Here is a 26,178-nt window from a genome sequence, read left to right as displayed (position 1 = left end):
ATAGCCGATCATTCAGAATATCTCTACCGTATCTGCTGTCTCTAGAGAGTTTAAAACGGCAAGTCTGGGACAAGGTAGCACGTCCGGTGAACAGGTCAGGGTTCCACAGCCGCAGGCAGAACAGTTGGAACTGGAGCAGCAGCACGACCAGGTGGACTGGAGATAGCAAGGAGTCATCAGGCCAGGTTGTCCTGAGGCATGTTCCTAGGGCTCAGGTCCTCCGAGCGAGAGAGAGCGAGAGAAAGAAAGAGAATTAGAGAGAAAAAGAGAGAGAGAGAATTAGAAAGAGCATACTTAAATTCACACAGGACACCGGATAAGACAGGAGAAATTCTCCAGATATAACAGACTGACCCTAGCCTCCCTACACAAATGTTGTAGTATAAATACAGGAGGCTGAGACAGGAGGGGTCGGGAGACACTATTGCCCAGTCCGATGATACCCCCGGACAGGGCCAAACAGGCAGGATATAACTCCACCCACTTTGCCAAAGCACAGCCTCCAAACCACTAGAGGGATTACTTCAACCACCAACTTACTATCCTGAGACAAGGCAGAGTATAGCCCACGAAGATCTCCCCCACGGCACGAACCACATTATGCCCTGAATCTATTCTACCATGCCCAGAAATCTGCTACTTTTATTCTTTGTCTCCAACGGTCTAGGCGACCAGTTTTGATATTCTTTAGCCGTACCCTCATCCTACTCCTACTCTGTTGCTCGGGTAATGTGGAGGTAAACCCAGGCCCTGCATGTCCCCAGGCACCCTCATTTGTTGACTTCTGTGATCGAAAAAACCTTGGTTTCATGCATGTCAACATCAGAAGCCTCCTCCCTAAATTTGTTTTACTTACTGCTTTAGCACACTCCGCCGTGTCTGAATCCTGGCTTAGGAAGGCCACCAACAATTCTGAGATTTCCATACCCAGCTACAACATTTTCCGTCAAGATAAAACTGCCAAAGGAGGAGGAGTTGTAATCGACTGCAGAGATAGCCAGCAAAGTTCTGTCATACTTTCCAGGTCTATAGAAACAGATTGAACTTCTAACTTTAAAAATGAACCTCTCCAGAAATAAGTCTCTCACTGTTGCCGCCTGCTCCCAGCTGTGCCCTGGACACCATTTGTGAATTGATCGTCCCCCATCTAGCTTCATAGTTCGTTCTGTTAGGTGACCTAAACTGGGATATGCTTAACACCCCGGCAGTCCTACAATCTAAGCTAGATGCCCTCAATCTCACAAAATCATCAAGGAACCCACCAGGTACAACCCTAAATCCGTAAACATAGGCACCCTCATAGACATTATCTGATCAACTTGCCCTCCAAATACACCTGTTTTCAATCAGGATCTCAGCGATCACTGCCTCATTGCCTTTACAAAATGGCTTCCAACCCTACGGTCAAAGTGACCACCCCTCATCACTGTCAAACTCTCCTAAAACACTTATACCACCCAGGCCTTTATGACCTGGCCCGGGTATCCTGGAAGGATATTGCCCTCATCCCGTCAGTCGAGGATGCCTGGTCATTCTTTAAAAGTCCATTTAAAGCTCACCATCTTAGATAAGCATGGTTCAAAAAATGCAGAACCAAGAACAGCTATAGCCCTTGACCAGCACAAAAACATCCCCTTGGTTCACTCCAGATATCTCACTGACCAGCACAAAAACATCCTGTGGTGGACTGCAGTAGCATCTGAATAGTCCCCACGATATGCAACTGTTCAGGAAGTCAGGAACCATTATCGAAGCTAGCTTTTTCAAACAGAAATTCGCATCTTGTAGCTCTAACTCCAAAAAGTTTTGGGACACTGTAAAGTCCATGGAGAACAAGAGCTCCTCCTCCCAGCTGCCCACTGCACTGAGGCTGTTTTTAACATGGTCACCACTGATAAATCCATGATTTCTGAACATTTCAGAAGCATTTCTCAACGGCTGGCCATGCCCTTCCTGATCATTTATCACTCCAACCCCAGCCAACAGCTCCACCTTGCAGCTATTCGCCCAAGCCTCCCATGCTTCTCCTTCACCCAAATCCAGACAGCAGATGTTCTGAAAGAGCTGCAAGACCTGGACCCGTACAAATCAGCTGGGCTTGACAATCTGCACCCTCTATTCTGTTGAAACTATCCTCTGCCATTCTTGGCCAGGTTGCAACCCAAATGAGAACCTGTTTCAACCTAGCTCTACCTGGTTAAATAAAGGTGAAAAAAAAAAAAAAAAACATTATCCTGATCAACTTCAAAATACACTCCAAATACACCTCCACTGTTTTCAATCAGATCTATATCCATCCTGCCCTGCCTCTAAAGTCCGAAAGCCAAGTTAATAAACAGATCACTGACCATTCAAATCCCCTAAAACCTTCTCCGCTGTGCAATCCGGCCCGGGTATCCTGGAAGGTGCCCTCAGCCACGTTCAAGGTACTAAGGATGCCATAACCACCATCAATAAAAGATAGTACTGTCACCATCTTAGATAAGGCTTTCAACTCTGTCAATCACTGTATTCTTAACCAGACTCAATAGCCTTGGTTTTCTAATGACTGCCTCGCCTGATTCACCAAAAACTACTTTGCAGACAGAGTTCAGTGCATCAAATCGGAGGGCATGTTGCAACTGTTCTGGAAGTCTCAGGAACAGGGTTCCATTATCGAAGCTAGCTTTTTCAAGCAGACTCTTTTCATCTGTATCTAACTCAAAAAGTTTTTGGGACACTGTAAAGTCCATGGAGAACAAGAGCACCATTCCTCCCAGCTGGCCCACTGCACTGAGGCTAACTAACCTCACCACTGATAAATGCCATACAACGAACATTTCAAGAAGCCTCAACGGCTGGCCATCTCCTAAACGCTGTAAAACCAAATGCATGCTTTTCAACTGTTCGCTGCCTCCCCCGCAGCCCGCCCGACTAGCATCCCCACCCTCCTTCCACCTAAAATCCATGTGGACAACTATAAATACCTAGGTGTCTGTCTAGACTGTAAACTTTCCTTCAGACTCATTGAAACATCTGCACCCAAAATCAAACTATCCTCTGCCATTTTGCAACAAAGCCTCCTTCACCAGCCTGTTCAATCTTACCCTTGTAAAACTGACTATCCCTAAAGATCTTGACTTTGCCGCATGTCATCTTCAAAGGGGGTGACAACCTCTACTCAGCAAACTGGTTACAGTCTATCATCCATGCCACCCTGCCTTTTGTCTTCAAATCACCTTATACCACCCACCACTGACCATTTAGTCCAGGCCCCGCTACATATTCTCGCCAGACCCACTGGCTCCGGGTTATCTATAAGTCTATGCTAGGTAAAGCTCCGCCTTATCTTAGTTCACTGGTCACGATAACAACACCCACCCGTAGCACACGTTCCAGCAGGTATATCTCACTGATCATCCCCAAAGCCAACACCTTATTTGGCCGCCTTTCCTTCCAGTTCTCTGCTGCCAGTGACTGGAACGAATTGCAAAAATCTCTGAAGTTGGAGACTTTTTATTTCCCACACCAACTTTAAACATCAACTTTCTGAGCAGCTAACCGATCGCTGCAGCTGTACATAGTCCATCTGTAAATAGCCCAACCAATCTACCCACCTCATCCCCATACGGTTTTTGTTTTATTTACTTTTCTGCTCTTTTGCACACCAGTATCTCTACTTGCACATCATCATCTGCTCATTTATCACTCCAGTGTTCATCTGCTAAATTGTAATTATTTGCTCCTGTGGCCTATTTATTGCCTACCTCCTCATGCCTTTTGCACACACTGTATATAGATTTTCTTTTTTCTACTGTGTCATTGACTTGTTTTTGTGTTATTGGCTTGTTTGTTTTTTACTCCATATGTAAATGTGTTGTTGTCTGTGTCACACTGCTTTGCTTGATCTTGGCCAGGTCGCAGTTGCAAATGAGAACTTGTTCTCAACTCGCCTACCTGGTTAAATAAAGGTGAAATATATATATATATATTTTAAACACTCCTGGGCCAGACTACACTCAATCATAGGACCTACTGAAGATATGAGTTTTAAAGGTCGAGACCGAGTCTTCGTCGCTCACATGGATAGGCAGACCATTCCATAAAAATTGAGCTCTATCGGAGAAAGCCCTGCCTCCAGCTGTCTGCTTAGAAATTCTAGGGACAGTAAGGAGGCCTGCGTCTTGTGACCGTAGTGTACGTGTAGGTATGTACGGCAGGACAAAAATCGGAAAGATAGGTAGGAGCAAGCCCATGTAATGCTTTGTAGATTAGCAGTAAAACCTTGAAATCAGCCCTAGCCTTAACAGGAAGCCAGTGTAGAGAGGCTAGCACTGGAGTACATTGGAGTACTGGAGTACACTGGAGCAATATGATCACATTTTTTGGTTCTAGTCAAGATTCTAGCAGCCGTGAGACTCGAAATTGAGCTTAAGTGCATCCTGTTTCCATTGATCATCCCTGTGGTAAATTCAATTGATTGGACATGATTTGGAACACACCTGTCTATATAAGGTCGCACAGTTGACAGTGCATGTCAGAGCAAAAACCAAGCCATGAGGTCGAAGGAATTGTCCGTAGAGCTCCGAGACAGGATTGTGTTGAGGCACAGATCTGGGGAAGGGTACCAAAGCATTTCAGCAGCATTGAAGGTCCCCAAGGACACAGTGGCATCCATCATTCTTAAATGGAAGAAGTTTGGAACCACCAAGACTCTTTCTAGAGCTGGCCGCCCGGCCAAACTGAGCAATCAGGGGAGAAGGGCCTTGGTCAGGAAGGTGACCAAGAACCCGATGGTCACTCTGACAGAGTTCCAAAGTTCCTCTGTGGAGATGGGAGAACCATTTCTGCAACACTCCACCAATCAGGCCTTTATGGTAGAGTGGCCAGACGGAAGCCACTCCTCAGTAAAAGGCACCTGAATGCCCATTTGGAGTTTGCCAAAAGGCACCTAAAGACTCTCAGACCATGAGAAACAAGATTCTCTGATCAGGCAAAACAGTTTAATCTTGGTTTCATCAGAATGCCAAGTGTTTAGTCTGGAGGAAACCTGGTACCATCTCTACAGTGAAGCATGGTGGCGGCAGCATCAGGCTGTGGGAATGTTTCTCAGTGACAGGAAGACTAGTCAGGATTGAGGAAAGTGTGAACGGAGCAAAGTACATAAAGATCCTTGATGAAAACCTGCTCCAGAGTTCTCAGGACCTCAGACTGGGCAAATGTACACCTTCCAACAGGATGATGACCCTAAGCACATAGCCAAGACAACGCAGGAGTGATTTAAGGACAAGTCTCTGAATGTCCTTGAGTGCACCAGCCAGAGCCCGGACTTGAATCTGATCGAACATCTCTGAAGAGACCTGAAAATAGCTGTGCAGCAACGCTCCCCATCCATCCTGACAGAGCTCGACAGGATCTGCAGAGAAGAATGGAAGAAACTCACCAAATACAGATGTGCCAAGATTATAGCATTACACCAAAGACTCAAGTCTGTAATCGCTGCCAAAAGGTGCTTCAACAAAGTACTGAGTAAACGGTCTGAATACTTATGTCTATTTCCATTTTTTTTAGCAAAAATGTCTAATAACCTGTTTTTGCTTTGTCATTATGGGGTATTGTGTGTAGATTGAGGGGGAAATAACTATTGAATAAATTTTAGAATAAGGCTGTAATGTAACAAAATGTGGAAGAAGTCAAGGGGTCTGAATATTTTCCCGAAGGTAAGCAACATAGTAAGCAACAGAACTCAGGTCCTGTCCTGTGTAGAATGAGTCAGCTTCTGTGCAGGTTCGGCATTGTCAATGAGTTTTAATCTTATTCAGTTGGTTTAGAGGACAGGATTCCTGTCATCGATGGCTTTGGTGGTTTTGACAGTTTGATGTCAGTATAGATATTTTAATGCATATTTAAGAAATTATTTTTATATCAAAATACTGACACGTTGTCCTGTTGAGATATTTAATTAAACCACATAAAGGGGTTGTTCAGTCACATGATATACTGTAGCCGACACATTTACTGTAAGGCCCACTTTGTATATATTATTATTCAATTCCAGATATTATAAACCCATGACACAAATGATCATGGCATCGTGTAAACTGGTGGTACAGGAGTTGCTTTTTGGCTCGTGATTGGTCTGTGCACAGTAGCTACTAGGGGTGTAACGGTACACGCATTCGTATCGAACTGTTCGGTACACGGTTCTTGGTTCGGTCCGCACTGAAGCCGAATAAATACAGAAAAACTCAAGGGCCTCAACAATAGGTCAGCCTAGAAAATAATATATACAGTTGAAGTCGGAAGTTTACATACGCTTAGGTTGGAGTCATTAAAACTAGTTTTTTCAACCACTACACTATTTTCTTGTTAACAAACTATACTTTTGGCAAGTGGGTTCGGACATCTACTTTGTGCATGGTAGTACCCAGCAAACAGGTAGTACCCACGAACCAAAGCATAGGTTTTCAATGAATTGGCCAAAGCACCCTGTGCGTACTTAACAGTGACAGCCATTCCCATTACCCCAGAGTGGGAGATGTACCGTTCTACAGACACGATCATGGTGCATTCGAAACCAAGTGAGAAGTGGGAATTTACCATAAATGATTGGTAAAAATCCACTTGAACGGCTCTAAAACTGGTAATTACTAGTGGGAAACTCGTCTATCATCCCGAGCACCCACTTCTCCCACAGTGACCTCTGACGTCACCTACTAAGGAAATGGTTTCTATAACAGCATTTTTGGCAGTTAAATGCAATTATGTATAAAAAGCAATCTATGAATGTGGTTTTTGAACTCTATCATTTGTTTACAAGCATGATAGCTGTGCTTATAGTTTATGGGTGACACAGCTTCTTGGGCGTTAGCCAATTGACGTTTCTCAACGAGTTCAAATCACATGAATGTATCCAACCCGTATTTACAACTTCACAACTGGCATCTCCCACATGGTTATTAACGCAGAATCAGAGTGGCAACTTGAAAGGCCCAACATAACAACCTGGTCACAACAGTAAATGTCATGGAAATTGTGAATGCTGAACATTGTGAATTGCATTTCATTTCCCTGCTGTACCGAAATGGGACCTCAAAACCACATTACCTACTGAATCGTGGGTTTGGTGAACAGGTACACCCCTGAAAGCTACATACAGTATACGTTTTATTATTATTATTCTGTACAATGCCCTGTCCCCCGCTGTCCCCAAGGCATTAAAGTTTTAGTGTGCTTGAGTGCAGATTACTCTAAAATACTCTAGTTGTTGTACCTGCTTGTCTCCCCCATCTCTCCTCTTCCCTCTTCTCTGTGTCCACCTCACTCTCCCTCCCCCCAATGGCTTAGAGGGCTACTGGGAAAAGGTTAATGGCAGTCACTGTTTGTTGAAACACTGACGTTCCGGATGACAGACTTTTCTAATTGTTCAAAAATGTATTCCTGCAGAAGAAATAAGGCAACGCAAACCAGCAGAACTGCATTAGCTAGCTGACTTAAACAAGCAGTGTGGACAGTGTGTTTTTTGTGAAGAGTGATGCATTTTATTTTACCTTTATTTAACTAGGCAAGTCAGTTAAGAATACATTCTTAATTTCAATGGCGGCCTGAACAACTGCCTTGTTCAGGGGCAGAACGACAGATTTTTACCTTGTCAGCTCGGGGATTCGATCTTGCAACCTTCTGGTTACTAGTCCAACACTCTAACCACTAGGCTACCTGCCGCTTCCAAGTGTAAGCGTGGCCTTGAAAATGGTTTTTGTCATCATGCATGTTGATATAGGCTAGATATTTCTAAGAGTGTAGCTGTAAAAGAGACAAGGGGGTCCCATCCTCCTCTCTCATCATAGATATCTTCTACACTACCTAAATGAAAATGGAGAAAAACTGTACGAATCAATGGAGGCGAGGTCACAAGAACGAGAGTCGCACCTTCTGATGTTATGATTTTTGTCTGCACCTCGTCTCATGTTGGTTGAAGTGCTGTCCACTTCCCTCCTTCGTCAGTCTTAACTATGTCGATGTAAATGTAAAATGGCTCCTGACTATTATAGATCATAATGAATGATATTACATTGACGGGGGCCCTGATCTTGGGTCTTTAGCCAAGTAATTGGTAGCGCTGGTGCTCCCAACATAAAAAAAGTTAGGAGCATAACATACAATTTAGGAGCACCAGATAAGCAGAGTTTGTAAATGGACTGAGATAAGGCTTATATTGGGCCTATATGAATTCTGTCAACTTTTAAAGCACATCCTGCACCATACAAAGGAATCACCCTTTAAATGCATGGTTTATTATAAAGAGCTCAAACGTTAATAGAAATACCTGTCATTGAAATTACAAAGTCACTGGTGGAATAGGTTTCTACTATTTTCCTAATGAGGTACATTTTCAATGTCATGCAACACTGTCTCTATAAGAACATCACTGTTGTGAGTGACAACATGCAAGAGATCAGTCATTCATTCTTTAAATACTATGAGTGGGGTAACATCTCACTGCAAGAACTGGCAAATCTGGTGCAGTCATTGATCTCCTGATGAAGCTATCCCTTTTCCTTTCTTTCTGTGCTCCCAAATGATCGGAAACACTAGTGAAGTTACCATGTTATTAGCTTGATAACTGAATAAGATGTTAATAAATGGTTAGCCCGCAAGTAGTTTTAGAACGGTCCGAGACTTGGTTTATGAATGTAAAAGTCGCCAATGCGTTACAGTAATAAAAAAACATAGCGCCGGTAATATGGGTCATATATTTTGAACAGTGTGGGCTAGAAACCATCCGTTTTCTCTCTACTAATTAGGGCTGGGAATTTCCAGGGACATCATGGTACAAATTATTATCTTCATACTTATGTGCCAATATGATATATGTTGCAATTCTCACGATTCTATACATATTGCTAGACGATACTGTCATTTTATTGTGATTCGATGTTCCAAACAAATTGCTCACTAAATTGCTCGAATCGATTATCTGCTGCAGAAGGACAATAGAGAACCATGAGAAAACGCGTTTTGATCAATCATGGTAACAAAAGTGCTGACATGTTGGCTCACCATTTAAAAAAAAGATTATCGCGAAGGAGAAATACCAGATTTTTGGCGCATGGACAGCCGACTAGCGCTAGCTAACGCCAACTACCCAGCAAAACGTTTGTTTAAAGAAAAAGTAATAAATCGTTCTCCCAAATAAATATTCTAGGTCTTACAGCTAAATCTTTAGGAGCGTTTGCGACCAAAATGGTCACACTTTAGAGCCCATCTATAGCTAATCTCTAAAGAAGTTATTGTATTGGATTATGTAAAATTATGTTAAATTATATTCTAAAGAGCCCGCGTGCTCTAGTATATGTGTGTTTCACTTACCTCCCTCTCTCTATCTAGTACTGCTGACAGTTATGTAACAGACAAGTTCAGTGCACAAGACGGAAATTGTGTTCTCCTGATGAAATGTGAAAAACAGACACAGGGCCAGTAGAGGGAAGGCGAGCCAGTTTATAATCCACCGCCCAGCCACTCTGTTCTTGCCTCTGACATGAATGCAGGGAGGAACGAGATCTATGTTTTTTGTCTCTGTTTTAGGTTATGTCTGAAATGCTACCTTTTCCTTACAAAGTGCACTACTTTTGACCAGATCCCTATGGGCCCTGGTCAAACGTAGTGTAATATATACGGGATAGTGTGCTATTTTAGACATAACCTCTGTTTTACAACCACTCTCCCTCCCAGCCTTTTATCAACACCCCTCTCAGCGTTCAGCTAACAGGGGAATCTGATTATGGCCAGCATCAAGTCTTGTGCTACTGCCAAAGGGAATGGATCCTCCTTGGCTAAGATTATAGCATCCCTGTACAGCCATGATGTGAAAACAGTTACTGCTTGAAGGGGCAAAAGCTAATGAAAGGGAAGTCATCCTCCTTGGGCTAAGATTCTTCCATCTCTGTAGCCTACAGTTTCCTCAGCTGGAGAGTCGCGTATGGCTCGCGAGAATACTACAGCCATGATGGGAGAACACCATGTTATTGCTAGTAGTCATGAGAGACCATGTTACTGCTTTGGGGAATAATAAGCAAATTAAGGAAACACACCAACAGCCTGTGTACGGAGGATGGATGGACGGATGTGAGGAGAATATAATGTGGAGAAAGCTGGTCTGTCTCCCCTTCCATGACACAGTACTGGCTCTGTTAGAGTGTGTCAAGACTGAGACTGGGAGAGAGAGGGAAGGGCCCGGCCAACGAACAGTCTGGCTGGCTGATGGTTGATGATGCAGCACTCTAACTCAGCCTCAGTCTGCTGTGTGGGGGGCTGGGGCTGGGCTATACTGGGAAGCTGTTCTGACTCTCTGAGAATACTGATGCATGTGTTCCCACTCCCAAATGGCACCCTATCCCCTTTATAGTGCACTACTTTTACCAGGGCACATATAGGGAATAGGATGCCATTTGGGGCGCAGATGAGAATCTTCATTCAAGGGTATCGCACCCTCTGTGTGTAGGTCAGTTTGTCAGAACAGCAGGTCAGCCAACCTGGATGCGGGCTGGGTTGTGTTGGGCTGGGGCTAGGGCTAGGGCTGGCCCATGCTATACTGTCCTGGGTTGAGATGGGGATTGGCCAGGCTGTGCTAGCTAGATTGTGTTTAGCCTCGATTTCCCCACGTCTGTTCTCAACAGCCGAGTGATGAACGAGACAATGCAGTGTGGTAATGAGAGACAAGCTTGTGCCCGGGTGTGGAATTTTGTCACTACCAGCCCAGTTTAATGGGAGGGAGGCTGGAAAGGAAGGAGGGGGGAAATGGAAGACGTGTGCAAGGATGCGTGAAAGAGTGGCATCACTCTCTCTTAGATGCAGCCAAGCCCATGTTATTGAAATGTATTTCGCTGTGAGGAACCTTTGAGGTACACTTAGACTCAATCCCAATAACTCTCCCCTCACCCCTCCCCCTCATTTTTTTTTGTGTCCATCGAAAACGGAGCAACTAGTGGTAGGGAGAGATAAATAACGCTATGGAATAGGACATCGCTACAATACTCACTCGCGAACAGCCGAAGCGGCTAGGATAGCCTACCACGCAATTCATTGTCGACGTGCCTTGTGTTTTTCACAATGCCTATACTGGCGGCAGTAACAGCTTTCCTTATATTTGTCATGCAAAATGCATACTAACCATATGGGCAACATATACTATATATACAAATGTATGTGGACACCCCTTCAAATTTGTGGATTCGGCTATTTCAGCCACACCCTGTCTGACAGGTGTATAATATCGAGCACACAGCCATGCAATCTCCATAGGAAACATTTGCAGTAAAATGGACTAACTATAGAGCTCAGTGAGTTTCAACTTGGCACCGTCATATAATGCCACCTTTCCAACAAGTAAGTTTATCAAATTTCTGCCCTGCTAGAGCTGATCGAATCAACTGTAAGTGCTCTTATTGTGAAGTGGAAACCTCTAGGACCAACAATGGCAAGGCCACACAAGCTCACAGAACAGGACTGTTGAGTCCTGAAGCGCGTAGCATGTCAAAATCATCTGTTCTCAATTGCAACAATCACTACCGAGTTCCAAACTGCCTCTGGAAGCAACGTCAGTACATTAACTGTTCGTCGGGAGCTTCATGAAATTGGTATCCATGGCCGAACAGCTGCACACAAGATCACTATGCGCAATGCCAAGCGTCGGCTAGAATGGTGTAAAGTTCGCCGCCATTGAACTCTGGAACAGTGGAAACGTGTTCTCTGAAGTGATGAATCACGCTTCACCATCTGGCAGTCCAACGAACGAATCTGGGTTTGGCCGATGCCAGGAGAAAGGTACCTGCCTCAATGCATAGTGCGAACTGTAAAGTTTGATGGTTGGAGGAGGAATAATGGTCTGGGGCTATTTTTCATGGTTCGGGCTAGGTCCTTTAGTTCCAGTGAAGGGAAATCTTAACGCTACAGCATACAATGACATTCTAGAATCTTCTGTGCTTTGAACTTTGTGGCAACAGTTTGGGAAGACCCGTTCCTGTTTCATCATCACAATGGCCCTGTGCACAAAGGTCCATACAGAAATGGTTTGTTGAGATCGGTGTGGAAGAACTTGACTGGCCTGCACAGAGCCCTGACCTCAACTCTATTGAACACCTTTGGGAGGAATTGGAATGTAGACTGCGAGCCAATATCAATCAGTGCCCGACCTCACTAATATTCCAACATTTCATGGAAAGCCTCCCCAGAAGAGTGGAGGCTGCTTGTTCAAAGTAGAGTAGTACTGAATCAGGACATTCCATAATAGCAGTTTGACATGTAACAGTCGCATTCCTTTCACTCATTTTCTGCCATTTCTTGGGAATTAATGATTAACCAGTGGAACCAATAAAAAATCAAAACCACTGTTCTGAACTAATAAACTCATAAAAAAATAAATGTTCCCTCACTGTCAACTGCGTTTATTTTCAGCAAACTTAACATGTGTAAATATTTATATGAACATAACAAGATTCAACAACTGAGACATAAACTGAACAAGTTCCACAGACATGTGACTAACAGAAATGGAATAATGTGTCCGTGAGGGGGGTCAAAATCAAAACAGTCACTATCTGGTGTGGCCATCAGCTGCATTAAGTACTGCAGTGCATCTCCTCCTCATGGACTGCACCAGATTTACCAGTTCTTGCTGTGAGATGTTACCCCACTCTTCCACCAAGGCACCTGCAAGTTCCCGGACATTTCTGGGGGGAATGGCCCTAGAACTCACCCTCCGATCCAACAGGTCCCAGACATGCTCAATGGGATTGAGATCCGGGCTCGTCGCTGGCCATGGCAGAACACTGACATTCCTGTCTTGCAGGAAATCACGCACAGAATGAGCAGTATGGCTGGTGGCATTGTCATGCTGGAGGGTCATGTCAGGATGAGCCTGCAGGAAGGGTACCACATGAGGGAGGAGGATGTCTTCCCTGTAACGCAGAGCATTGAGATTGCCTGCAATGACAACAAGCTGAGTCCGATGATGCTGTGACACACCGCCCCAGACCATAACGGACCCTCCACCTCCAAATTGATCTCGCTCCATTGTACAGGCCTCGGTGTAACGCTCATTCCTTTGAGGATAAACGTGAATCCAACCATCACTCCAGTGAAGACCAATTTTTGTCAGTCCTGTCTGGTCCAGTAACGATGGGTTTGTGCCCATAGGTGACATTGTTGAGGTTGACGTCTGGTGAGGACCTGCATTACAACAGGCCTACACGCCTTCAGTGCAGCCTCTCTCAGCCTATTGTGGACAGTCTGGGCACTCATGGAGGGATTATTCATTCCTGGTGTAACTCGGGCAGTTGTTGTTGCCATCCTGTACCTGTCCCGCAGGTGTGGTGTTCGGATGCACCGATCCTGTGCAAGTGTTACACGTGGTCTGCCACTTTGAGGACGATCAACTGTCCATCCTGTCTCCTTGTAGCGCTGTCTTAGGCATCTCACAATATGGACATTTTAATTTACTGCCCTGGCCACATCTGCAGTCCTCATGCCTCCTTGCAGCATGCCTAAGGCACGTTCACGCAGGTGAGCAGGGACCCTGGGCATCTTTCTTTTGGTGTTTTTCAGAGTCAGTAGAAAGGCCTCTTTAGTGTCCTAAGTTTTCATAACTGTGACCTTAATTGCCTACCATCTGTAAGCTGTTAGTGTCTTAGCGATCGTTCCCACAGGTGCATGTTTTTGGTTCATTGAACAAGCATGGGAAACAGTGTTTAAACCCTTTACAATGAAGATCTGTGTATTTGGATTTTTTTATGAATTATCTTTGAAAGGCAGCGTCCTGAAGTTGCCTCGTTTATTTATACCAAACATTTTAGGGTCTCTACACATATTGGCTACATTGCTATGCATCCATTGGCATATTTTTATCCTCCACTTCACAATAAGCAAAAATAGTTAGCTAGTTGACATTACTTCAGCTGCATTGCTTGACAGATATCTTCAATCTCTAATGTTAGCGATAGAAATTCAGACTTTTTATGAATAGCAAGGCAAGCTTACAAAATTGTTTTATTCAATTTGCAGTAACATTAAATGCTTTAGCTACATTCTTTACATCCACTGTGTTTCACAAGATGGTTTGCTGGTTTGCTCAGGAGTACCTAAAAAATGAATTTCAATTCATACAAATGTCAAACACCCATATAGCAAACTAAATGTATACGTAGCTGGCTAATGTTAGCTGGCAAGATAGCTTGTAAAATAGTGATTTTCGTAAATAAACGTCATGACGAAAAAATATGCAGAATTGTTTGTCTTCTTTAGCTAATATATACAGTGCCTTGCGAAAGTATTCGGCCCCCTTGAACTTTGCGACCTTTTGCCACATTTCAGGCTTCAAACATAAAGATATAAAACTGTATTTTTGTGAAGAATCAACAACAAGTGGGACACAATCATGAAGTGGAACAACATTTATTGGATATTTCAAACCTTTTTAACAAATCAAAAACTGAAAAATTGGGCGTGCAAAATTAATCAGCCCCCTTAAGTTAATACTTTGTAGCGCCACCTTTTGCTGCGATTACAGCTGTAAGTCGCTTGGGGTATGTCTCTATCGGTTTTGCACATCGAGAGACTGACATTTTTCCCATTCCTCCTTGGAAAACAGCTCGAGCTCAGTGAGGTTGGATGGAGAGCATTTGTGAACAGCAGTTTTCAGTTCTTTCCACAGATTCTCGATTGGATTCAGGTCTGGACTTTGACTTGGCCATTCTAACACCTGGATATGTTTATTTTTGAACCATTCCATTGTAGATTTTGCTTTATGTTTTGGATCATTGTCTTGTTGGAAGACAAATCTCCGTCCCAGTCTCAGGTCTTTTGCAGACTCCATCAGGTTTTCTTCCAGAATGGTCCTGTATTTGGCTCCATCCATCTTCCCATCAATTTTAACCATCTTCCCTGTCCCTGCTGAAGAAAAGCAGGCCCAAACCATGATGCGGCCACCACCATGTTTGACAGCGGGGATGGTGTGTTCAGGGTGATGAGCTGTGTTGCTTTTACGCCAAACATAACGTTTTGCATTGTTGCCAAAAAGTTCAATTTTGGTTTCATCTGACCAGAGCACCTTCTTCCACATGTTTGGTGTGTCTCCCAGGTTGCTTGTGGCAAACTTTAAACAACACTTTTATGGATATCTTTAAGAAATTGCTTTCTTCTTGCCACTCTTCCATAAAGGCCAGATTTGTGCAATATACGACTGATTGTTGTCCTATGGACAGAGTCTCCCACCTCAGCTGTAGATCTCTGTAGTTCATCCAGAGTGATCATGGGCCTCTTGGCTGCATCTCTGATCAGTCTTCTCCTTGTATGAGCTGAAAGTTTAGAGGGACGGCCAGGTCTTGGTAGATTTGCAGTGGTCTGATACTCCTTCCATTTCAATATTATCGCTTGCACAGTGCTCCTTGGGATGTTTAAAGCTTGGGAAATCTTTTTGTATCCAAATCCGGCTTTAAACTTCTTCACAACAGTATCTCGGACCTGCCTGGTGTGTTCCTTGTTTTTCATGATGCTCTCTGCTCTTTTAACGGACCTCTGAGACTATCACAGTGCAGGTGCATTTATACGGAGACTTGATTACACACAGGTGGATTGTATTTATCATCATTAGTCATTTAGGTCAACATTGGATCATTCAGAGATCCTCACTGAACTTCTGGAGAGAGTTTGCTGCACTGAAAGTAAAGGGGCTGAATAATTTTGCACGCCCAATTTTTCAGTTTTTGATTTGTTAAAAAAGTTTGAAATATCCAATAAATGTCGTTCCACTTCATGATTGTGTCCCACTTGTTGTTGATTCTTCACAAAAATACAGTTTTATATCTTTATGTTAGAAGCCTGAAATGTGGCAAAAGGTCGCAAACTTCAAGGGGGCCGAATACTTTCGCAAGGCACTGTACCTCTTAACTGTCATTTTTTCATGATTCCTCATGAAGTTATAATGACTTAAAATCATCTATTTTCTGTGACAAATGTTTTTTTTTATAGATTAATAGATTTATTTAAACTATTTTCATAACTCCTTATTCATTGTGATAATGTGTGAGTAACCCTTTTAGAGCGTCCGCGAATCCATGCTAGAATTTGTTTTTATAGCTCAGGTAAAATAGGTCATTCATTTTTAATGGTTTCAGCTAGAGACAAGTGGTTTTCTGCATTGTAAAGGTGCAACCACTGACACAAAGCCATGCTCCGTTTGTTTCTATCGATGGCAGAGGCTGTGGTACAGCTAAGCCTAATCAGACTTGCCTGTGCTAATGGTTCTCATAGGCAAAATACAATTCTACAAATAACTTTGCTTGTTATGCGCTCCCCTCAAATTATACAAATGTAACAACATTTCTGAGCGCATCGGACTTGAAACAACAACGATACAGATGTAACCATGTGCTATTCAATCAGTGTTTCCCCTATGTTCATTTATCAGCGGCGGATGGTAAAACATTTAAGTGTTACTTTATATCTGGTTTTAAGTTATGTAGAAAAGCTATATTTTGTAAAAGAACATCATCTTTGAAAATTAACAATCACCAAAATAGAAACTAGATAGTCAGGGAGAATCTAAAATTATAAAAGATATCATGGCATATCGCCCCCAATTGATTTAGTTATTATGTTTGAGTCACTCAGATAGCATATGAACATGGCATAAGCCATGACAGAATTGCAGGAATTTAGCTTTAAAACTGCACTTTTTCTTTATAGCCCCATGGCAGTTGCTGGAAATTACTGTAGCTTTAAAGTAACTGTCCATTGTTTCCAAATTTCTATGAAATACCACAGCTTTTCTGCGTTTGGATGGTGTGGGCGTATCCCAAAAACAGAATGGTGTGGGTGTATACCAGTCATTTAAAATATGAATGTGTGTAGACTGCTGATTGATGATATCATGATATCATGATATCATATCATTCTCTGAGGCAATAGCATTTTTGAAGCTGTCTGTTTTGGCCACACAGGCAGCCCAATTCAGATTTTTTTCTCACACTAATTGGTCTTTTGACCAATCAGATCAGCTCCGTAAAAGATTTGATGTGATTGGTCAGAAGACCAATTCGTTTTTTTGTCCAATTTATGCTTTGGCCACAAATACGAATATAAGATGAATCAATAAAATGTATTTGGGTATGAGTCAACAAAATATTAAATTTGAAATGGACTGCACCAGATTTACCAGTTCTTGCTGTGAGATGTTACCCCACTCTTCCACCAAGGCACTTGCAAGTTCCCGGACATTTCTGGGGGAATGGCCCTAGAACTCACCCTCCTATCCAACAGGTCCCAGACATGCTCAATGGGATTGAGATCCGGGCTCGTCGCTGGCCATGGCAGAACACTGACATTCCTGTCTTGCAGGAAATCACGCACAGAATGAGCAGTATGGCTGGTGGCATTGTCATGCTGGAGGGTCATGTCAGGATGAGCCTGCAGGAAGGGTACCACATGAGGGAGGAGGATGTCTTCCCTGTAACGCAGAGCATTGAGATTGCCTGCAATGACAACAAGCTGAGTCCGATGATGCTGTGACACACCGCCCCAGACCATAACGGACCCTCCACCTCCAAATTGATCTCGCTCCATTGTACAGGCCTCGGTGTAACGCTCATTCCTTTGAGGATAAACGTGAATCCAACCATCACTCCAGTGAAGACCAATTTTTGTCAGTCCTGTCTGGTCCAGTAACGATGGGTTTGTGCCCATAGGTGACATTGTTGAGTTTGACGTCTGGTGAGGACCTGCATTACAACAGGCCTACAAGCCTTCAGTGCAGCCTCTCTCAGCCAAAATGTTGTCAACGTAAAATTATGTATTTTCTCAACTTGTCTCATATATTCCTTCAACTAGAAATTATTATTTGGGCGTCTTCACTAAAAAAGGCTGCGGAGCTAGTTACACACACAGTGCATCACAAACAACTTTAGCATTTTAGCTAATTATCAACGTTGCAACTTTTTACTACTTTTTAACTACTTTGCAACTACTTAACATATTAATTAACTAACACTTCCCCTAACCCTTTAACCTTAACCCTAACCTTAACCCATAACCCTAACCCCTAGCCTAGCAAACATTTGCCACCTAGCTAATGTTAGCCGCAACAAATTGCCATTTGTAACATATCAGCTGTTCTGCAAATGTGTAACATATTGTAAGAATTTGGAAGTTGTAATATATCATATGAAATGTAATTCGTAACATATCATACGAAATGGATGATGCACATCCACAAATTAATACATACCATATGAAACGTAACATATCATACTAATTAGAGAGTCCCAAATGTATGTTTACTATGTTACGTCTACCTCTGAGTCCATGTTGCATAGAGAGGACCACAATGGAATTAGGTGAATTAAAAAAACAGAGAGAGGATGCTTGACATATGGAAACTGAGAGAGTGAATGACATAGGGGTGTGGTGGCTGGGTAGCGGATGGATGGATTGATTGATTGAAGAAGAGTTGAATTGAGGATGTAAGCACTAAGCAACTAGCCCGGCTAGTTTAAGAGGTTAAATGGCCACTGCTGTCCTTCGGATGCATATCCTGCTGCTGCTGCTACTACTACTCTTCTGCTCTGCCTAGTGCCTGGTGACTGGAGCTACGGTCAATGCTATCAGGAATCCTTGGGACGTCCCAATTCTGACGTTAGCCCATTAAAGTTGACATTTAAAACGATAAGGGTCGAGGATATTAGGGTTAGCTAAGAGTTATGCTTAAGGTTAGGGTAGGGGTTAAGGTTTAGGGTAGGGACATCGCAAAGGATTCCAGATAGCACTAACCCTGGAGCTACATCGTTTGAGCTACTGCTTTCTCTCTCTCTCTCTCTCTCTCTCTCTCTCTCTCTCTCTCTCTCTCTCTCTCTCTCTCTCTCTCTCTCTCTCTCTCTCTCTCTCTCTCTCTCACCTCCCCTCCTCACTCTGACTTTCCTTACCGCTCCTTCACCACTCTCCTTCTTCCCTCTGTCCTGCCACCCCCCACCCCACCCTCTCTACCAAGTCTACTGCTACTACTGCTACTGCAGTTGCTTTTAGCCTGCCCAGAGCCTTTTGGTCTGCCTGTCTCTCTCCCTGTTCCTCTGGATTATAAAATTTTCAGTAGCTTTGCAGCAGTTTAGTCATGCATTACAAAAAGGTCTCTTGCATGCGGGTGTGTCTGTGTGAGACTGTGTGTTGGTGGTGTGATGTCTGTGTGTGTGTTTGTGTGCATATGTGTATTGTGTTTGTTCATAAATGTGTCTCTCCTTACATGTAAGTGCATATGTAGCACAACTTTTGTGTGTGTGTGCCCAAGCAACTGCTTCTTTCCAATGTAATGTCATATTGGTATTCTTGGCATATCTAAATGGCAATTGGTACATGTCCAAGTGTATCACACTACAGCTGGACCTGTGTGGTTGGCCTGTAATGTTCAGAATATATGACAGCATTAATGCCGCTGGCCCGCTATCCTGACCCATATATATATATATATATATATATATATATATATATATATATATATATATATATATATATATATACATACACACACAGTACCAGTCAAAAGTATATATACACAAAAGTTTGGACACACCTCATTCAAGGTTTTCACCCAACCTCAACCCAATTGAGATGGTTTGGGATGAGTTGAACTGCAGAGTGAAGGAAAAGCAGCCAACAAGTGCTCAGCATATGTGGGAACTCCTTCAAGACTGTTGGAAAAGCATTCCAGGTGAAGCTGGTTGAGAGAATGCCAAGAGTGTGCAAAGCTGTCATCAAGGCAAAGTGAGGCTACTTTGAAGAATCTAAAATCTATTTTGATTTAATGAACACTTTTTTGGTTACTACATGATTCCATATGTGTTATTTCATAGTTTTGATGTCTTCACTATTATTCTACAATGTAGAAAAAATAGTAAAAATAAAGAAAAACCCTTGAATGAGTAGGTGTGTCCAAACTTTTGACTGATACTGTACATACAGTACAGCTCCAGGAGTTAGCACTGTACTGTAGTTAGCACTGTACTGTACTTAATGACTTACTCAACATCACTCAACCCTGCCTTACTTACACCAGGCTCTGATTTGAATTGCAATCAAATTAAGGTATGCTAGCCATGTGACTGAAACAAGTCAAGTCTTATGATTTCCATCCTGTGTCTTGTACAGTATTATTCCCCATAGCACTTATCTATACTAACTGTACAATATTTCATACATAACTGTACAGGATGTATACAATATTGCATGTTAGAGCATGTCAGCTGAGGATGATATAGTGTGCTCGCGGTATATGGCCTCTCTCTCTTTCTTTCTCTCCTCTCCTCTCGTCTCCTCTCTGTGAAAGACTAGATGGGGAGCCCAGTTTGAGGTCTCCCAATGGGGCTGGGACACTCTCTCCTCTCATCTCCTCTCTTCTGTCTTTGGGATAAAACACTGGTCCGTGGTCTATGCTCTGCAAGGCGTAATGTAGGGAAGCCTTGTCTTGTTAAAAGCACAAGGGTACATATCACTTTTGCAAATGCACACAGGGTCTCATTAAAGTTTCATGCAAATTGTCATGTTTTATTGAAACAATTATGAGGTTATCTGCTGAAAGAGGTTGGCCAGCCCCTTCCTCCTCCTTCGGTCCCTCTGCTTGCTTCCACTCCTTTCAAAACCACTACAGCCATCAACGGCAGGCAGGGCAGGACACAATGTAGAGGCAGGAGCTGAAACATTACGACAGGACATTTCTCTACACACTGCACATTTCACGTTATGATTGGGTGAGAGGGGCTGATGTGTAAAACTCAGAGATTAGAGGCTGCCTCTGTCCTGCATCGAGTTTGCTTGGTGGCCATTTTCAGGATGTTGCATAGTGCAGTATTTCAAATCTGTAGTTTACCTATGTTGATCTGATGTAGGATAAAATGGAGAATTAGAAAATTATAGATTTATGCTTTTTGTTCGTGAAAGGTGATTTTTTTTTTTTTTTTACACAAAACCAACAGTATATATTCTGGTAGAATAGAATACCGGTATTGGGAATTTTCTGTTGAAATAATAGATGAATGTCTATATTATACATAAAAGTTTGGTATGATGTATGTTGTAGACTTATGTTTTATCTGACATTTTTGTGAGCACATATGGATGGATGAACCACCTCTAGCTATTTTGGGTGTGCATGCCTTAAATGATTACTTCAATATTTCACTTCTCTGTTTCTCTTGATCCCTTTCTCGTTGTTTCTTTCTCTCCACAGACATTCATAGTGCTAAACAGAGGGAAGACAATCTTCCGCTTTAGTGCCAACCCTGCCTTGTACATCATAAGTCCTTTTAATCTTTTCAGGCGAATAGCTATAAAAATTTTGATACATTCATATCCTTTCAAATGGTGTCCTACCAGGAGAGACAACAGTCTTTCCTGTTCGTTTAGAGTATTCACGTTGATGTTGCTCCTTCTGTTTCTGCTGCATGCTGCTATTACTGTTCATATGGCTGCTGCTTCAGTGTTGGTAGTATAGACTGTATCATGTCATGGGTTGATGTTCAAAATGGCACCCGATTCGCTTTATAGTGCACTATATGGAATAAGCCAGGGCGAAGTTTTTGGATGTACAGTCAGCGCTATAGAGTCTGAAAGCTGCAGATATCAGCAAGGGCAAGACTGTTAAACCACAGTGGGGAAAAATACATGGATATGCTCGTTAAATTGAAGATTAAACCACCAATGAGAATGGGTAAATGCCAAAGTAGATGATCCTTAATCTTGGAAAGAGTACATGTATGGTTTTACATTTAATCAATCCTTAACCTGACAACCATAAACCCTCTTACTAAGCCCCCTTGTAGAGGGGCTTCTAAAGTCTTCTAAAAAAGAGGGATTACTTTTTCTTCTTTCCCTTTTTTTGGGAGACTTCTGGTACCTATTAACCCAGGCTAGCACCCAATGATTTCCACAGAAACCTTAGGTAACGTAGACATACCTATGTTTACGCTTACGGAACTGATCAGAGCAGATTGTTAAATTGGGAGAGGGGAGGAGTGGAGGGCTAGTGTAAGAGTGACTTCCATAAGAATGCAGGTATTAATCCAGTATTATTCAGTTATAGTGTATTAAGACTTGTTATGATAAATTACCCCCTTATAATGTATTATTTCCTCAGGATGACTCAGCCATGGAGAAGGGGAGGGAACTCTGACTAATAATGATGTCACATCCCGTCTTTAGATGTTTATAGAAGGGATAGCTATTGTCTACCAATATAAGAGTAGGTCAGATGGCTTAGTCCATACATCCTACATCCATCGATCTATTAAGATGATGAAAATAGCACTGAAACTGATCCTCATTCGTGATCCTGACCTGGACACTGACTTATAGACATTATATATCGCTACAGACTCGACAGGTAGATGTATAGACATATCCAGTTACAAAATGTGTATTTGACCCACAGTCCATCCATGCACCCACAAGAGATTGTGCTCGAATACCACAGACAACCTGTTTTGAAGTATTACTTTGAGATTTGAGAGTGAAATTAATATGGGGGTTGCTGCTATTTTAACAGTCACACAAATCCAGGCCTCAAAGTCATAAAGCTTCTCAGACTAGGAGTGCTGATCTCGAATCAGTTTTAAGTTATAATGAATACAAAATATATGGACAGGGAGGACCTGATCTTAGATCAGCACTCATACTGTGAGACATTTTGAGAATACAGGCCTGATGAGTCTTAGTTATTGAAATCCTTGAAATTGTTGGTACTATAAGGCCTACTACTTCAAGGTTAATCCTGTCTTGAAAAGTTTGATCATGTCAATCACTTCCGAGATTGGACTTCCCACTCAGCACCAATCACAGCCTGCCATGTGGGTCTGCTGACACATCAGGGTTGCATCTCAATAGTCTAAAGATGTGTCCTCTCCTTGTCTCCTACTGGTCGCTTCTCTTCTCTTTGTCATTAAACCACTAGACAGGTGAGATGTAATTCATTGCTAGATAGACTCGGTTTTGATTTTCACATGGTCTGTTTTGAGATCAGTGTAGATAAAGGAAATGAGACGTAGAGGAGAGGAAGTCACTTTAGAATATTGAAATACATCCCTGATTGCTCTACTGCTGACATTGGGAGTTTCCTTCACACTACCGCGTTTTTTTCCTGTGGTGAAGCCTTGTTAGTCTTGAAATGTAGAGTGCAGTATGGTTCATGGTTACATCCCAAATGGCACCATTATAGTGCACTATGTTTGACAAGGGCCCACAGGGGTCTATAAAGGGAATAGGGGGCTGTCCACTCCCACCACCTATACATTAGATCAATATTTAATGGGAAATAATGGTTTTAGGGGGAACCTATATGTGACCTGTGGACACACTTAACCCATTGTACTAGTATTTCAGTTAGTGTTGAGTTAATCTACTATGAAAAGTCCATTAGGATATACTTTTAGCTAGATTTGATGTGTTCATTCTTGCCTTTTGCAGATGTATGAATAGTTCTACAAATGTAGGATCTCAATTTGAGCCAGTTTGATACAGCAGGAACATTATCCTGCAGCAACAGGAAATTATAATTAATGGAGAAAAAAAATTGTAGGGGGCGATACATTTTTCATCAGGAAAAATCAAGTCTGAATTTTCAAAATGGAAATGACAAACGTCAGAAGCCTTTTTAATCGTCACATACACGTTTTAAATATCCTGCATTGCAGGAAAGTTCTCCTGCAACAGGGTGATCAGATTAAGATCCTAAATCTGTATTTATAGTATGCAGTAGCATGGTTCAGTAGTACTACAGTAGTAGGATATGGGTCATTCTACAGAAGGGGTGCAAAAAAGAATACCATTTGGATCCTATTTTTCCCAAACTTTCAGAAATATATAATTTATACTACTCACACACTTTGCTTGTATTGCATATTTGAAATATTTACCCAAATTCCTTACCGCTCCACTAAATTTGTCGCTACCGAAACATAGTGAAGAAGTAATAGAGAGCCATGCACAGCCACCGCTCAATATAAATAGGTGTATAAACAATGACTTTGTTCTATTTTAATTTAACAATATGTTTGTAATAGCCTTTGGTTGAATTAGAACATACAGTACTTGTATCATGATGTAAATAAATGTCCTAAGTTTGGAGACACCTGTTTTTTTTACATGTTTTTTTGGGGGGTTGGGACTGCAATTTGCACCACTTCTGTCGAGTCATCCATATCTCCTATGAGAGAGAGTGAAAAGACTGTACATAATCTGCATGAACTGAATGGAAAAGGACCATCAAACGTAATGTGATAGATAGTAAACTGTTTTGGATGACATTTTGGGGGTTTGTCTCCCACTGTGAATCTCTGGACGTTTCCTTAATTCATTTCCTCACTCTTTTCAGCATGATCATTATGTGTACTATTTTGACCAACTGTATATTCATGACTTTTAGTGATCCTCCTGAGTGGTCCAAACAAGTAGAGTAAGTACATGTTTATTATATTTATCTACACAAGTATATAGTAAAATACTAGAACAAGTTTATTATGCATGTCTCAACCAACATCAGATCCATTTTTATCATTGGTGTATTACTAACCGTGCTCAAAAGTCGTATGTTGTGTCTGAAATCTTTCTCGCCTACTACTTACTAAAACTACATACCGTGTAATAAAATTAAATCCTGCCAATTAGGCCATACTCATTTCCAACATACTATAAAACGGTCTATTTAGAACGCAAGTTTGGGTATTCGGACGACGCCTTAGTGTTTTACCAGTGCATCATTTCAACAAATAAAAACTCTTTGTTGTTCATGGATTTGATAAATTGCTAATTCTGATCATGCTTCTGTCTTCCAGGTACACGTTCACAGGGATTTATACGTTTGAATCTCTTGTAAAAATTGTCGCTCGAGGATTCTGTATAGATGGGTTTACATTCCTAAGGGATCCATGGAACTGGCTGGATTTCATGGTCATTTCTATGGCGTAAGTATCAGACTCATACCTACCTGTTCCTTCTTATAAGAAATACTTAGCATTATTACTGTGTGAGATCATTGAGTAGAGCATAAATACATCTCAAGTTATTTTGACTGTCCAGTCTTTCTCTCTTTCTCTTTACATTGGGAAAGAGTGGTTCAATCAGGTGTTTACAGAAAGGTTCCTGACTGTTCCTGTATACTTCCTTATCTCTCTCTCTCTCTCTCTCTCTCTCTCTCTCTCTCTCTCTCTCTCTCTCTCTCTCTCTCTCTCTCTCTCTCTCTCTCTCTCTCTCTCTCTCTCTCTCTCTCTCTCTCTTCTCTCTTCTCTCTTCTCTCTCTCTCTCTCTCTCTCTCTCTCTCTCTCTCTCTCCTCTCTCTCTCCTCTCTCTCTCTCTCTCTCTCTCTCTCTCTCCTCTCTCTCTCTCTCTCTCTCTCTCTCTCTCTCTCTCTCTCTCTCTCAATTTGCTCTCAACCATGTTGAATTTGACATGATATAGATGTATAGTTACTAATACATGACATTTTTTTACAAACTAACTATAACGCTAACTATTTATAACTATATACTACCATGTTTTTGATGATACGTAGAACTAGTTCAGCGACTTGGGCTTTGAATATCTTAAACATCAAGAAGTGCTTCTGTTGAACCACTACATTTGTGATTGTATCTGTGTGTAAATAACAAGAGTTTGTAACTTTGATTTGATTCTGCAGGTATATAACAGAGTTTGTAAACCTAGGCAATGTCTCAGCTCTGCGCACGTTCAGAGTGTTGAGGGCATTGAAAACTATTTCTGTAATTCCAGGTAAGACAGGATGGGGGAATGGGGGTTTGGTCCATGGGGTCAGTGTTAGGTGTATTGTGGGTTGTGTTTTTTCTTTCCTTTTTCCTTTCCTCCCCTTCAGTGGACAGGCTCTGTGAGTGGCGTCGTGGTTACTTCCTGGTTCGGTGCGTGCGTAGCGTGCGTGGTGGTGTTGTGGTGCTCTTGCGTGTGGTTTTGTCATTGGTGTTTGTTTGTGTGTGATCCTTCCCCTGTTTACAGATATATAACAGAGTTTGTGGACCTGGGCAATGTCTCTGCGCTGAGAACATTCAGAGTTCTCCGAGCATTGAAAACTATCTCTGTCATACCAGGTGAGATTCAGTTTAAACACTAAGGCTGATACTTATATCTCACCCTTTTACTTTTCTTATACTCACTATTATT

General features: G+C 42.2%; 1 protein-coding gene across 8 annotated transcripts in view; it reads left to right on the top strand.

The window, feature by feature from the left end:
* LOC118360150 (sodium channel protein type 8 subunit alpha-like) overlaps positions 1-26,178 on the top strand; it is a 90,891-nt gene that overhangs the window by 6,344 nt on the left and 58,369 nt on the right. For 5 of the 8 annotated variants that reach the window (XM_035739356.2, XM_035739353.2, XM_052482524.1 and 2 more), the window contains exons 3-6: positions 21,245-21,363; positions 24,374-24,463; positions 24,843-24,971; positions 26,014-26,105. In XM_035739356.2, coding sequence (XP_035595249.2) covers positions 21,245-21,363; positions 24,374-24,463; positions 24,843-24,971; positions 26,014-26,105 — 430 coding nt within the window. Of the gene's footprint in view, positions 1-21,244; positions 21,364-24,373; positions 24,464-24,842; positions 24,972-25,684; positions 25,777-26,013; positions 26,106-26,178 lie in introns of all 8 variants that reach the window. The other 3 variants (XM_035739358.2, XM_035739354.2, XM_052482522.1) reach the window with 1 other exon arrangement.

Source organism: Oncorhynchus keta, chromosome 27 (genome assembly GCF_023373465.1).
Source record: "Oncorhynchus keta strain PuntledgeMale-10-30-2019 chromosome 27, Oket_V2, whole genome shotgun sequence".
NCBI lineage: Eukaryota > Metazoa > Chordata > Actinopteri > Salmoniformes > Salmonidae > Oncorhynchus > Oncorhynchus keta.
The sequence above is the reverse complement of the archived record's forward strand: the minus strand, read 5'-3'. Positions and strand labels throughout refer to the sequence as shown.